The 13,337-nt window shown below is 44.7% G+C and overlaps 1 protein-coding gene across 4 annotated transcripts in view; it reads right to left on the reverse strand.

The window, feature by feature from the left end:
• CERT1 (ceramide transporter 1) overlaps window positions 1–13,337 on the reverse strand; it is a 418,213-nt gene that overhangs the window by 16,157 nt on the left and 388,719 nt on the right. For all 4 annotated transcript variants that reach the window (XM_033929301.1, XM_033929302.1, XM_033929303.1 and 1 more), the window contains one exon: window positions 11,509–11,638. In XM_033929301.1, coding sequence (XP_033785192.1) covers window positions 11,509–11,638 — 130 coding nt within the window. The remainder of the gene's footprint in view (window positions 1–11,508; window positions 11,639–13,337) is intronic.

Here is a 13,337-nt window from a genome sequence, read left to right on the forward strand (position 1 = left end):
AGAACTGAGGCAGTTTGTGGTTGTGGGGAGCTGTAAAGAGATCTATCTGATGCGTTCCCCACTGTGAAAAAATCTGATGAAGAGACGAGGAATGGAGTGTCCATTTGTGAGGTTGCAGAAGACGACTCAAGTTGTCCGCCAAGCAATTTTTCGCCCCTTGGATGTAGACAGCTTTGAGAAAGGTGTTGTGGCGATTTGCCCAGTCCCAAACCTTCAGAGCTTCTTGACAAAGGGAGGAACATCCCGTCCCTCTCTGTTTGTTGACATAGTACATGGCGACTTGGTTTTCTGTCTGAATGAGGACTACCTGGTCGTGAAGATGTTGAAAAGTTTGAGAGCATTGAAAATCGCTCCGAGTTCCAACAGATTGATTTGACACTGAAGATCCGTATTGGTCCATGGGCCTTGAGTACGGAGTCCATCGAGATGAGTGCCAAAGCGTAGGTCGAGGAATCTGTTGTGAGGAACTTCTGATGGGGGGGGGGGGGGGGGCGGCATTTGAAACAGCAAGCCTCTGGAGAGATTGGAAGAGAGCATCCACCAGCAGAGAGACTGTCTCAAGGAAGGAGTGACTGAAATGTGTTGAGAAAGTAGGTCGCAAACCTGCGTCCACTGAGATGCCAGGATCCACTGAGGAATTCTGCACTGAAGTCTGGCAAAAGGAGTCGCGTGTACTGTGGAGGCCATGTGACCCAGTAGGTAGCATCATGTGTCTCGCTGAGATGGAAGAGTGGGAAGACACTGTATGACAGAGTTGAAGGAGAGCTTCCAGACATGGTTGCGGAAGGAATGCTCTGAGTTGGATAGTGTCCAGAACAGTTCCTATGAATTGTAGATTCTGAGAAGTTGTGATTTGGGAAAGTTGATTTCGAATCCCAAAATTTGTAGGAACCACGTAGTCCGTTGGGTCGCTACAATAACCCCTTGAGATGTTGAATCTTTGATGAGCCAGTCATCTAGGTAGGGAAATACCTGAAGACCATGGTTCCTTAGAGCTGCTGCTACCACTACCAGGCACTTGGTGAATACTCTGGGAGAGGAAGCCAGGCCAAAGGGCAGCACTCTGTATTGATAATGCAGATTCCCCACCCGAAATCTGAGATATTGCCGGGAGGCCAGATGAATGGGAATATGAGTATAGGCTTCTTTGAGATCCAGAGAGCATAACCAGTCATTCTGATCGAGAAGGGGATAAAGGGATGCCAGGGACAACATTCAAAATTTTTCCTTGATTAAAAATTTGTTGAGAGCCCTGAGATCCAGAATGGGTCGCAGATTGCCTGTCTTTTTGAAACAAGGAATGATTGACAGCACCCAGAGGTCGGAAGTGATGGTCTCCCTTCGGTGGTAAAAATGATGGAGACGACCTCCAATAGAGGGAAGATAGGTCAGAGACAGAACGGTGGAGGTTATGCTCTGTGTTAAACAGTCAAAAAGGCTGCGTAGCCTTAGGTGCAGCAGAAGGTTGAGATTTCTGTTGCTTCTGATTCTGCTGTTTCTTGAGAAGAGGGCGAGTGTAAGGATCCACTCTTGGAGCAAAACGCCTCTGGAAATTTGGAGGAGGGCATGCAGGCTTGGCAGGAGCTAGCTTGGGCTTTGGTCTGACAATAGAAGCAAAGAATTTTTCATTTTCAGACAATTTCTTGGTGGCTGCCGCGATAGATTCATCGAAGAGGTCATTGCCTGCACAAGGAACATTAGCCAAGCGGTCCTGAAGATTAGGGTCCATGTCAATGGTGCGAAGCCAGGCTAGGCGGCGCATTGCTACAGAACGAGCAGTCGCCCTGGTGGACAACTCAAAGGCATCATAAGAAGACTGAAGTAGATGTAATCTGAGTTGTGACAAGAGAAGCTATGCCTTCTTGAAATTCGAAGTGCTTTTGAGTATCTAGATAACTGAGAAATTTAGGAAGAAGATCAATGAGGAACTTGAAATAAGTGACAAAATGGAAATTTTAATTGAGGACTTTAGAGGACATCATGGCATTTTGGTAGAGGTGACGTCCAAACCTGTCCATAGTTTCCCTTCCCTTCCAGGAGGAACGGTAGCATAAACCTTGGAAGGATGGGACCTTTTCAAGGAGGACTCCACAAGTAAGGATTGGTGAGACAACTGCGAATTCTCAAATCCTTTGCAATGTAGAGTTTTATACCTGGAGTCCAACTCGCCTGAAACAGCAGGAATTGCATAAGGAGTCTCCAGGCATTGTGTAAAAGTCTGAGACAAAAGCTTGTGAAGAGGAAGCTTAAGTGAATCTTCAGGAGGTTGAGGAAGATGCATGACTTCGAGATACTCCTTAGAGTATTTAGAACCAGCATCCAATTGAAGGTCCAGGTCAGCAGCCATCTGAAGAAGAAAAGAAGAGAAAGTTAGCTGATCCGCTAATGCCTTGCCTCGAGAAGGACTCGAGGACGTCGAGGCAGCCTGGGTCGAAGATGAAGCTTAGGCAGGAAAATAGGCATCAAAAGAAAAAAGGAGACTTGAATGAAGCAATAGAAACCGCTGAGTCCTCGAGGTCTGGAAGCGGGGACCTCGATCGAGGAGTTGGTGGTCTAGTAGAGCTGGAAGGCGTAAATCGAAGCTTAGTGGAAGAAGGACGCTCTTTGGAAGAAGAGGTATGCCTGGAAGTATGCCTCAAGGAAGGCCTCGATCGTCGGTGAGAGTGGTGCGTGGAAGTAGATCTCGAAGATCGAGGAGACTTTGCCCTGGAGATGGAAGCAGACGTTGCTACCAATGAATGGATAGGGCTAGAAGCTGTGGATCGAAGCTCAGGAGAGTTTGATGGAGGAACCTCGAGGCACTCCCAAAGACTCTGCTCCTTGTATGGATGTGAGGATTCCTGTTGAGGCACTTGCAAAGAATCTGCTCCTTGCTTCACGTGCATAGATGCCAGACCAGACACTCGCAGAGACTCTGCTCCCTGCATAGAGAGTGTAGTCTCAGCCAGAGGCTTAGGAAGAGGCTTGACCTCGCGGGAGTCTGCAGAATGCCCAGGCTGGATTAGAGTTGCAAGCTTCAGTCCCATATTAGTGAGGAACTGACTGAATTGCTTCTCTAACATGGTCTGGAAAGAAGCTGGCAAGGATGGATCCGCGTCTGAAACCGGACCACCTGCTTTGGCTGGAAGTTCCACAGAAACAGTGGAAATGTGCTTCGACTTGGAAGTCTTGGCCACCTTGATTACCACCGCTGGAACTTTCTGCTGAGCTATCTGACCTAAGGATGCAAGGGAAGATACAGCAGGTGTAGTCGAGGTAAGAGCCACTGCAAACGAAGAAGGTCTGATGAGGCTCGAGGTCGGAGCAGTGGAGGCAGAAGGACCCTCGGTCGAAGGTGGGACAGAGGCCGCTGTCGAAGTCGTGAAAGAGGTCGAAGAATCTATCCCGAAAAGCTTCTCCACTAAAATCTGACGACATTTAAGGGCTCAAGGTTGAAGAGAAGCACAGCACTCGCACGACTTCGGTTGGTGGTCCGGCCCAAGGCACTTGAGGCACCAACGGTGTGGGTCCATGAGGGAAATCGCACACTGGCACTGGCTACACTTCTTGAAGCCTGTTGCTGGCCAGGACATAGAAGGAAAAATAGCCGCCGCAAAGTCGAAGCCCATGGGCTGCGGCCGAGCGGCCTGCCCCGGCCGTCGAACGGAAGAAATAAAAAATTTTTTAAAAACTAGAAATAAAAGAAAACAGCAATTTGTGAAGAAAATTAACACAAACCGCGGAAAGAGAAGGCACAAAGTAACAAAGTTAAACGCAGAGAGTCAAAGACGGACTTCTCAGCTCCGTGGAAAACTGAGGAGACGCACCCTGCATTGGGCGGGAAGGTACTCGCGCATGCGTGGTGTGGCTGGCTCGAAACTTCTAGTTTCTACAAGCAAATCTGCTTGTGAGGCTTCCGCATCCGGGCTCCGTCAGTGACGTCACCTATATGTGAGAATAGGCTGCATGCTTGTCCTGGGATAACCCTTGTTCTGAGTCAGCAATGTTAGAAACACTGAAAGTGGAATAGGTACCCATGCACTGAGTTGGTGGAGACGAGGGAACCAAGGTTGACATGGTCACCAAGGTGCTATGAGAATCATGGTGGCTTGGTCTTGTCAAAGCTTGACCAGTCTTAATGAATAAAGGAACCGAGGGGAAAGCATAAGTCGAGGAAGAATGCATCCGATTCTAGACAATTGGGAGTGAAGGGTCTGGAACAGAAGAGGAAGTTTGTAGTTGTGGGGGGTTGGAAAGATACACCTCTGGGGTCCCGCAATCTACAAAGATCTGGTGCAGAGTGGTGGAATTGAGTTACCACTCATGCAGTTGAAGTCTGCTCAAATTGACAACTAAGACATTCTGCTAGTCCAACTCCAATCCCCTAAAGGCTGGCGCAACTCACCAAGTCCCCACAAACAGTACCCATATAACATTCATCCTCCAGTCATAGAACAAGACTATAGCAACAAGCTTAAACATAGCCTAGCAAGAACGCCAACCTAAGCAGCCCTAGAGGCTAAAGCACCATCCAAGACCGCTCATGGAAATTGCCCATCCCCTTGCCAAGCCAAGAAACAGCCCTGGAAAGGCATGAGGGGTAGACAAACATGGTTAGAAACAGGTACTCCAGAATACCAGATGGCCCACAGAAATGCCCTCCCACCCCCTTATCCCATATTATCCACACTCAATCTACCACACACAAACTTTTACGTCCAACAAACATACCAACCACCCCCATACAAACAACAGCATCCACACAGCAACAAGTAACCACATGTCCAGATATCCCAAAGACTACCAGGGTCCAAGAAAGGAAAAATGTCTCCAATCCAGAAAGTGGTGACCAGATAGGAGTTTCAGACCCAAGGGTGATGCCAAATGCAACCGCCATCAAGGTCCAGCATGTTGGAACTCCAGAAAGCTCCCTTAAAGGCCCCGAGCACTTTGAAAAACAGACCAGCAAGGGTTCTGGGTTAAATCCAGACTTGTAAGATCCAGGTGACATTTACCAATCCACCATAGTGAGTAGTGGAACCCCACTCCGGGATCTATGATGCAACTCAAACATGTGAAGAATATCCAATTTCAGTCCTGGTGTCAAAAACCAAAGGGCCATCCAAGGAACTGAAACGGGTCATACCGTCATAAGTCAGGAAGGCGAGCTGCTAGTAGAAGGAACAGCCATCTGGAAGACAAACCACGTCACTTCTTCCAGTTGATCGAAAAGGTGAAGTTTCCCTTCATAGTAGACCTTAAGCTTAGCCGGATAAAGTAAGGCAAATTGAATATATTTCTGATGTAGTTCAGTGCACAGCGGGACATAGGCTTTATGCTGCAGGGGTACTTGTGCTGAGTAGTCCTGAAAACACAACGGTTTGTTCTCGTAGATTAAAGGGCCCCTGTCTCGAATTGCACTTAAAATCTCTACTTTGTAATTCAACAGATTTAAGATAACTACATGCGGTCTTCCCCCCTGCATGCGCTTCAGCCCCAACTGATATGCCCTTTCTACGCACAGAGGCCCTGCTGTCGACTGCAATGCTAAAGATTCCACTAACCATGATTCCAGAAACCTCCAGAGCTCTGGTTCTGCAATGAATTCCGGGAGCCCCATGAGTCGCAGGTTGCCCCTGTGTAAGCGATTCTCAGTGTCATCCAATTTTTCTTCAAGAACCTGTACCTTCTTTTGAAGCGCCATGTTGGAGGTTTTCAGGTCCATCACATCATTCTCTACTGCCGAAACTCTCTGTCAACAGGCCGAGAACTCCCCTGTGAGGTATTCCAATCGGCCATCCACAATGTCCAATTTGTCTGTTATCGCTTGAAGGTGCGGATCTAGAGATGATTTTATGCACCCACATGGAGCCAGCAGTAAGGCTGGCTCACAATTTCCTGCACCCACATGGAGCCAGCAGTAAGGCTCTCAGGGACTGCTCCGTCGGCCATCTTGAGATCCACCGATTTCCCTTTCTCTTTCCTTAAAGTTTTGATTGCCATTTCAAAGATACCACAGCCAATCCACCAAAGGAAAGTCCAAATTTTCAGTTCAAGAATTCGGAACACCAAATTACCCAAAGTAAGGTTAAAATTTTCTGATGTGAAAAGAGGGGCTCAGGAGCTAGAGGCATACACGTCTACTCTCTAGTTCAGCATCACATGACCCCCCCCCCCCCCCCCGGCAAAGAATTCATTTAATCTCTCTGCTATGGCCTTGTCTTCCCTGAGAGCCCCTTTTATCCCTTGGTTGTCTAGTGGTCCAACAGATTCTCTTCCCGGCTTCTTGCTTTTAATATACCTAAAAAAGTCTTTACTGTGTGATTTTGCTTTCAGCACAATCTTCTTTTCAAGATCTCTCTTCGCCTTCTTTATTAGCGCCATGAATTTGATTCAACATTCTTTGAGCTTATAATTATTTTCAGTTGGATTCTTCCACTTTTTGAAGGATTCTCTTTTAGCTCTAATAACTTCCTTCACCTCACTCATTAACCAAGCTGGCTGCCGTTTAGTCTTCCTTCCTCCTTTTATCTAGTCTGAGCTTCCAGGATGGAATTTTTAAATAACACCCATGCCTGATGTATATTGTTGACCTTTGCAGCTGCATCAACAGTTAAGTGCTGTTGTATTGGATTTCCTGTGTAAACTTATTCCAAGGATTATATAAAATCTGATCATGTTATGATCACTGTTATCAAGCGCTCTCAGCACCATTACCTCTCTCACCAATTCATGCGCTCAACTAAGAACTAGATATAGATCTAGAATTGCTTCACTTCTTGTTGGTTCCTGAACCAGCTGCTCCATAGAGCAGTCCTTGATTTCATCAAGGATTTTTATCTCCCTGCCTGAAGATACATTTACCCAGTCAATAACAGGGTAGTTGAAATCATCCATTATTACTGTGTTACCCAGTTTGTTAGCCTTCCTAATTTCTGATAATATTTCAGCATTTGTCCGTTCATCCTGGCACAAGTTTGACATGCTGAGAGAAACTCAAAGGAATGGCTTCTCAGCTCTGCAGAAAACTGATAATGTTGGTCTTGTGAGCTGGCTTTGGGCAGGAAGGCATAGATGCAATCTCACATTTCAACAATTCTTCTAGATGTTCTTTTGATCGTGTTATAGTGTTCTTGTGGAAACATTATGGCTACTACTTCTCTCTCATGGTAAGGTTCAATACATAGTAAGGATTAGACTCAATAGGGCTGGCTGAAATCAAGCCTGGAAATGTTCAATAAGTTGAATCTAATTTTTGGGTCATTCCATATTACGTGGACCATGGGTCCATGCTTGACCTCCTCCAAATTGAACAAAATTTTATGTTGATGTTCCCTAGGGTTTAAAACAAAACCATGCAAAATCTCTATTGGTTTGAGACTTACACGCAGCTGAATGGAAATCACCTTCAGAGTGGTACACTGCATAACACAAAACAGCCACTGATGGCAATAATAGTATTAAGCAGGATATAAGGGGGGCATATGACCCAAGATTTGTAAGAGACCCCCTTACTTGGGAAACCAGAAGAAAGACACCAGTATATATAAATAAAAGATGAAGCTGAATGATACAGAAATGCTTTCATTTTAGTATTTCTGTTAAGGTGATTGCTTAAAGGCTTTGACCCAGCTGCATCCTGTTCTAGTAACAGAATAGAGGAAGTGCTTAAGTCCTAGAATAGGGAGCATGTCACAGTGCCCTAAGCTAACACATTGTCATAAGATATCCAATGCATTGAAATAATGATCTCAGCTAGTCTAAATGCAAATGCTGACAGGAGTGAAACAAATAGTGCGTGATTTATAAGTCATTGTAGAATTGCTAATATTAAGTAAAATTACTAATGACAAGAAATCATGTGTTTGGAACTAACAAAGCTACATTGCTGAAGTATGCCATTTGTAATTGGATGTTATTTTGGAGTTTGAGACTTGATTGGAAATTGTACTAACTACCTATGTTTAATAATGAATGAGTGATGGCATGAGTCAATAAAAATGGGATGTCACCCATGGCTCAGGGAGATTCTTGGTTGGAATTCTGTTAGTTAGCAGATGACTAAGATCTCCCTTAAGGCCGTATTGTTTTAATATGAATTTGTCTGGTTGTCTTCTTCGGTCTCCCACAGAGATGGAAGAAAGGACTGAGGAGGGGTGGGGGTGGTGGGGGGAGGAAGTTTGTCCCTGTATTGTTTCAAAGCAATCACCACTTGTCCAGACGTTGCAGGGGAATGAAATTTCTGGGATTAGTACAAAAGTACTAAGGCCAGGATTCACTAAAACTACAAACCGTGCATGATCTGTTTCCTATTGCATGCCGGCCGACTGATTCAGTAAAGGCCTGCATGCAAATGGGGATGATCGTTAGCACGCCCCCTACACACCCCCTACCCATGGCCAAAGCGATCCCCGTTCATGCGCACACCCTGACAGTAGTGACAGGAGAAGCAGCCTCCTATCACTGCTGTCAGGGCTCAGCCTAGCCCAGACCTCTCTTCCCTGCTCTCTGCTGCCGTTCCCTGCAGTGCAAGCCCGTGGTTTTTTTTGTTGTTTTTTTTTAATTCTTTATTCATTTTAAAACTGACAAACAAGTGATTAATATTAAAACATTACATTATTAATAAAATATACAGCACTTGACATTCTTATACATATAATCCATTAAAGTAGAAATTATAACCCTTTCCCCCCACCCAATTTCATTGAAGCCCGTGGTTTTAAAGCGACAAGAGACAAGGGCCTTGGGGGCTACCTTTTTTATTGGCCTATCCTTGCAAGTGCATTGTAAAATATGCAGATGTGAAGTATGTGTTTTTTTTCCCAGAGTAATTTTGAAGGCATTTCTGGAGTTAAAGAGAATTGCCTCAGCATAACTGAAAGAAAAGAAATATGGACAGATTTATAGTGCTATATATATAGCCTTTCCTTAAATGATATACTTTAGAAATTGTCTTCTCTACTTTTCTTGCTTTAACTCCCCCCTTAATAATTGTGGTCTAAGGAAGGATAAAAGCTTTTTCTTGTTATAAAAATGTGAAGTTAACACTTATACTTACTGTATTACTTTAACAAGAAGTTTTATTTTCCTGTAATTTATGTTGAAATGTGATTAAAAAAAAAAAAGTTTGCCAATTGGTTGCTTAAGGAGAAAGTTACTTTTTCATAGAGGTGATTTGGGTGTTGGATAACTTTGCTCCTTAAATAAATGAAGTAATAATTCATCATATATTCTGGTTTTGTTTAAGTTTGTTTGGAATGGTATATACTTTTACTTTGTGTTTTGATATCTGATCTTTTTATTTTGTATTTTATTTCTGCCTGGTTCAGTCTGTATTTATTTTCTCTTCTGAACTGTAATCCACCTTGAATTATTTTTTGACTAGGCAAATACAGTATAAATTAAACTAACATGGAATTAAAACTGCTGGCAAATTTTGAACTATCTGCTTGAATGCACCAGCAATAAAGGCTGCCATGCTGTAAAATTCCTGAGCTGTGAAGATTAGTGAATATTTGAGATACTTACGGTAGTTCATGACATTTTCTATTAAGTTCCAAAGTTATTCAGGTAGGCTCAGGAGACATTTAGCTATATTGCTATGCATTTTTTTGCTCTCCTAATTTTGAGCAATAGTGAGAACAGTGGCGTACCTAGCATATGTGACACCTGGGGCCCATCATTTTTTGACACCCCCCATCTGTTTGAAAAACATGATTTTTATTAATACACACGTCACACATGAGTACCTAGGAAAAGGCAGCATCTTACATACTGCAGTGAGCAGAACAACATCAATACACCCATTGTAAAACTAAACAAGCCAGACTAGTACAGATCAATCCTGCAGTCAATCCTAACAAAAAAACATGTCTTTCAAACACACAGAACACAGAAAACACCTTTGCCTAGTATGGAATATGTAATCACAAACTAACCCCTCCCTCTTTTACAAAACTGTAGTGTGGATTTTAGCCACGGTGGTAACAGCTCTGACGCTCATAGAATTCTGAGCATCAGAGCTGCTACAACCACGGCTGGCGCTAAAAAACGCTCCACAGTTTTGTAAAAGGGGGGATAAAATAGAAATACATAGACAAAGGTTAAATTGAACCAGCAAAAAGCTGGACTCTGCATACAATGCAACACCACAGAAACAGTGACACATGTCTCCAAAAGCAATAAATAAATAGAAATTTTTTTTCTACCTTTGTCTTCTCTAGTTTCTGTTTTCCTCATCTTCTTGTTATTCTCTTCCTTCCATCCACTGTCTGCCGTCTTTCTGCCCCTATATGGCATCTTCTCTCCTTCTATGCCTATTCCAGAAACTGTATGCCTCCCCCTTCCATCTCTCCTTTCACTCCCATTGGTCTGGCATCTCTCTCCTCTCCTTCCCTCTCCCACACCTCTCCTCTGAAATTCCTTTCTCTTTTTCCCCTCATTTTCCTTTTCAATTTATTTTCTGCATCCATCTAGATTACGTTCTTACTACCCTCTCATCAATTTCCTTTTTTACTGTCTACCTACAGCTCACCACCTCTTTTCCTCACCCCTCCAATATTTCCCTAACTCAATCCTTTCTCCCCCCCATCATGTGCCCTCCTTTTATTTATCCCCTCCTTCCATCATGTGCCCTTTCTCTACCCCTTCAATCTAGTACCTTCTCCTCTCTCTGTCTACTTTCATCGTCTGCTCCCCTCTTTCTCTCCTCCCATTTCCTTCCTGCATTTGCTCCCTTATCTCTCCTATCCGCACTTCAATCCAGCATAGGCTCCCCCTTTACCCTCCCCAGTACCATCCAATGTCTGTCCTTTCTCTCTCCATCCACCCCTCTTCAATCAGCATCTTTCTTTCCCTCCAATCCAATTCCGTCCAGGATCCTTCCCCCTTATGTCTGTCTCCCCTTTCCCTGTACATCAATTCCATGAGCACTATCCTTCCATACCACTCTCCCCCTTTTTCTCCCTCCACCACTCTTCCATTCCAGCAGTCCTACTCCTTTCCCGTGATGACTGTAGCTGCCGGTCCACCCACTCCGACGTACTTGCTCTGGAGCAGAGTTGTCAGCTGCATGCTGGAAGGTCCCGCGATGACTCGTCTGCCAGCTTTGCTCCAGAAGTAAGTAAGTTACGTCGGAGGGGGTGGACCCGGCAGACGCAGGGAGTTGTGGCAAGGTCCCGCGATGACTGCGTCTGCCAGGTCCACCCCCTCCGACGTAACTTACTTCTTCCGGAGCCAAGCCAGCAGACGAGTCATCGGGGGACCTTCCTGCACCTCAGCGCAGCTGCCGACTCTGCTCTAGAGCAAGTACGTCAGAGGGGGGTCCATCGGCAGCCTCGTTGAGGTGCAGATACTGTTGTACAGTAGGGCAGGAGGACCCGGACCTGGCCGGCTGTGCACCCCCCCTAAGGCGTGCACCTGAGGTGGACCGCCCCCCCCCCCCCCCATTGATACGCCACTGAGTGAGAATGATAACACAAAACCAGAGATAAAATGGAAAGCAGTTATTGGAAAAAGTTGAATACATACCATTTGCTACATATGTGATCTTACACTGGATATTGTCTCTGCTTATTTCCCGGTTACCTTCTGGTGGACTAACTAATGTTTGACAAATCATAGCAATGTTGATTTTGGCACGAACACATCGATTGTTCACCTGCCACATAAATCAAAAATATAGGATTCAGTAAATGAACGAACCATGATGATGATAACCAACTAATCAATTTCTATATCTGTTTCCTAATTTTCTGAAATCAGAGACATATTTGAAAAGCACTTCTAATACAAAATCCCAGAGCTGGATTTTGATTACATAAGAATTATTATTATTATTTTTTTTTTTAAGACAATTTGAGTACCGATAAACTAAGTTCCTTGCCCTCAAGCTACAGCAGCTGAGATGGCCAGGTCCCTTCCTCCTTTCCTTTTGGTATATTCAAAAGCAACAGGGAACCCTTAAGGAATTGGGGTAGAAAAGTCTAACCTTTTTGGGTCCTCTTTCCCACTCCCCCGGTCATTCTTTCTTGAGTCATCACCATCTTTCTCACTTCTTTCCAGGTTCTCTTCCCATGTATATCCTATCAGAGCTGCACTCTCAATCCACTCTATTCTCTTTAGCCCTCCCCTCACCTGGATGCTCCTGGGCAAAGCACAATGGGGCTCATTCTTCTTAAACTGCAATCTAGAGCAGTTTTCCTGGGAAAACCTTTCAGCAGCAATAAAAAATACCCCAAGGCTTATGGCCAATGAGCTGGCATGTGTCTGTTGATAAGAACAGAAAACTGTGCAAAAGATACGCTAGGGCCAGAACTGCAAGTGCATCCTCTCTGGCTCGCAGGCCCCAAGCTAATTTTTCTTTGCTCACTGTTACTGAAAGATTACTTTGAAGAGACAATCTGGATTGCAGTTTGGAGGTAGAGAACCATTTGTTGTGCTGTTAGCAGAATAGAGAGATTATGTACTTACCCTGGTAAGCTCTTTCTAGTAGATAGAGACATTCTAGACAAGTGGATAGTATCCCAATGGCCACAAGCCATCTGCAGAAGGAATCCATTCTGGATTTTCTCTCTGTGATACTACTCCACTTCAGTGTGCTTTTTAGCTCTACCTACAGTTAGTACCCAAGCACCAAGAGCATCTTACAAACTTGAAGTAGAGACACCCATGGCAATGAAGACCAAAAGCAAGTGTTCTGCTCAAGAATAAACATGAAAACGACCCTTGCATAAAATAGTGGCATATAGACAATCTTCCCAGCCCAAGAGCTAACATCCAAGAAGCATCTTGGAGAAGCAGTAGGCAGGCACAGGAAGGACAAAGCGGAAGTCTAGAATTTCTCCCCTATCTACCTGAAAAGAGCTTACCAGGGTAAGTGCACCAAAGTAGTTCCTAAATGCCAGGGTGGGTAACTGCACGACCCAGAAAACCGAGGACTCAAAAGCATGTCCTGTATCGCTGCCACATCCACTCTGTAATGCTTGGCAAACATGTGCAAAGAGGACCACGTTGCCACCATGCAGATTTCCTTAAGGGAGACCGCACTAACTTCGGCCCATGAAGAAGCCATAGTCATAGATCAGGGGTAGGCAATTCCGGTCCTCGAGAGCCAGAACCAGGTCAGGTTTTCAGGATCTCCACCATGAATATGTATGAGATGGATTTGCATACACTGCCTCCTCAAGATGCAAATCTATCTCATGCATATTTATTGTGGATATCCTGAAAACCTGACCTGGCTCCGGCTCTCGAGGACCGGAATTGCCTACCCCTGTCCTAGATGAATGCGCCGTAATGGAGACGGGAGATTGAGTTCCAGCCAGAATAGAAGCTGTCGAAATGGCTCCATGGATCCA

Source organism: Geotrypetes seraphini, chromosome 1 (assembly GCF_902459505.1).
Source record: "Geotrypetes seraphini chromosome 1, aGeoSer1.1, whole genome shotgun sequence".
NCBI lineage: Eukaryota > Metazoa > Chordata > Amphibia > Gymnophiona > Dermophiidae > Geotrypetes > Geotrypetes seraphini.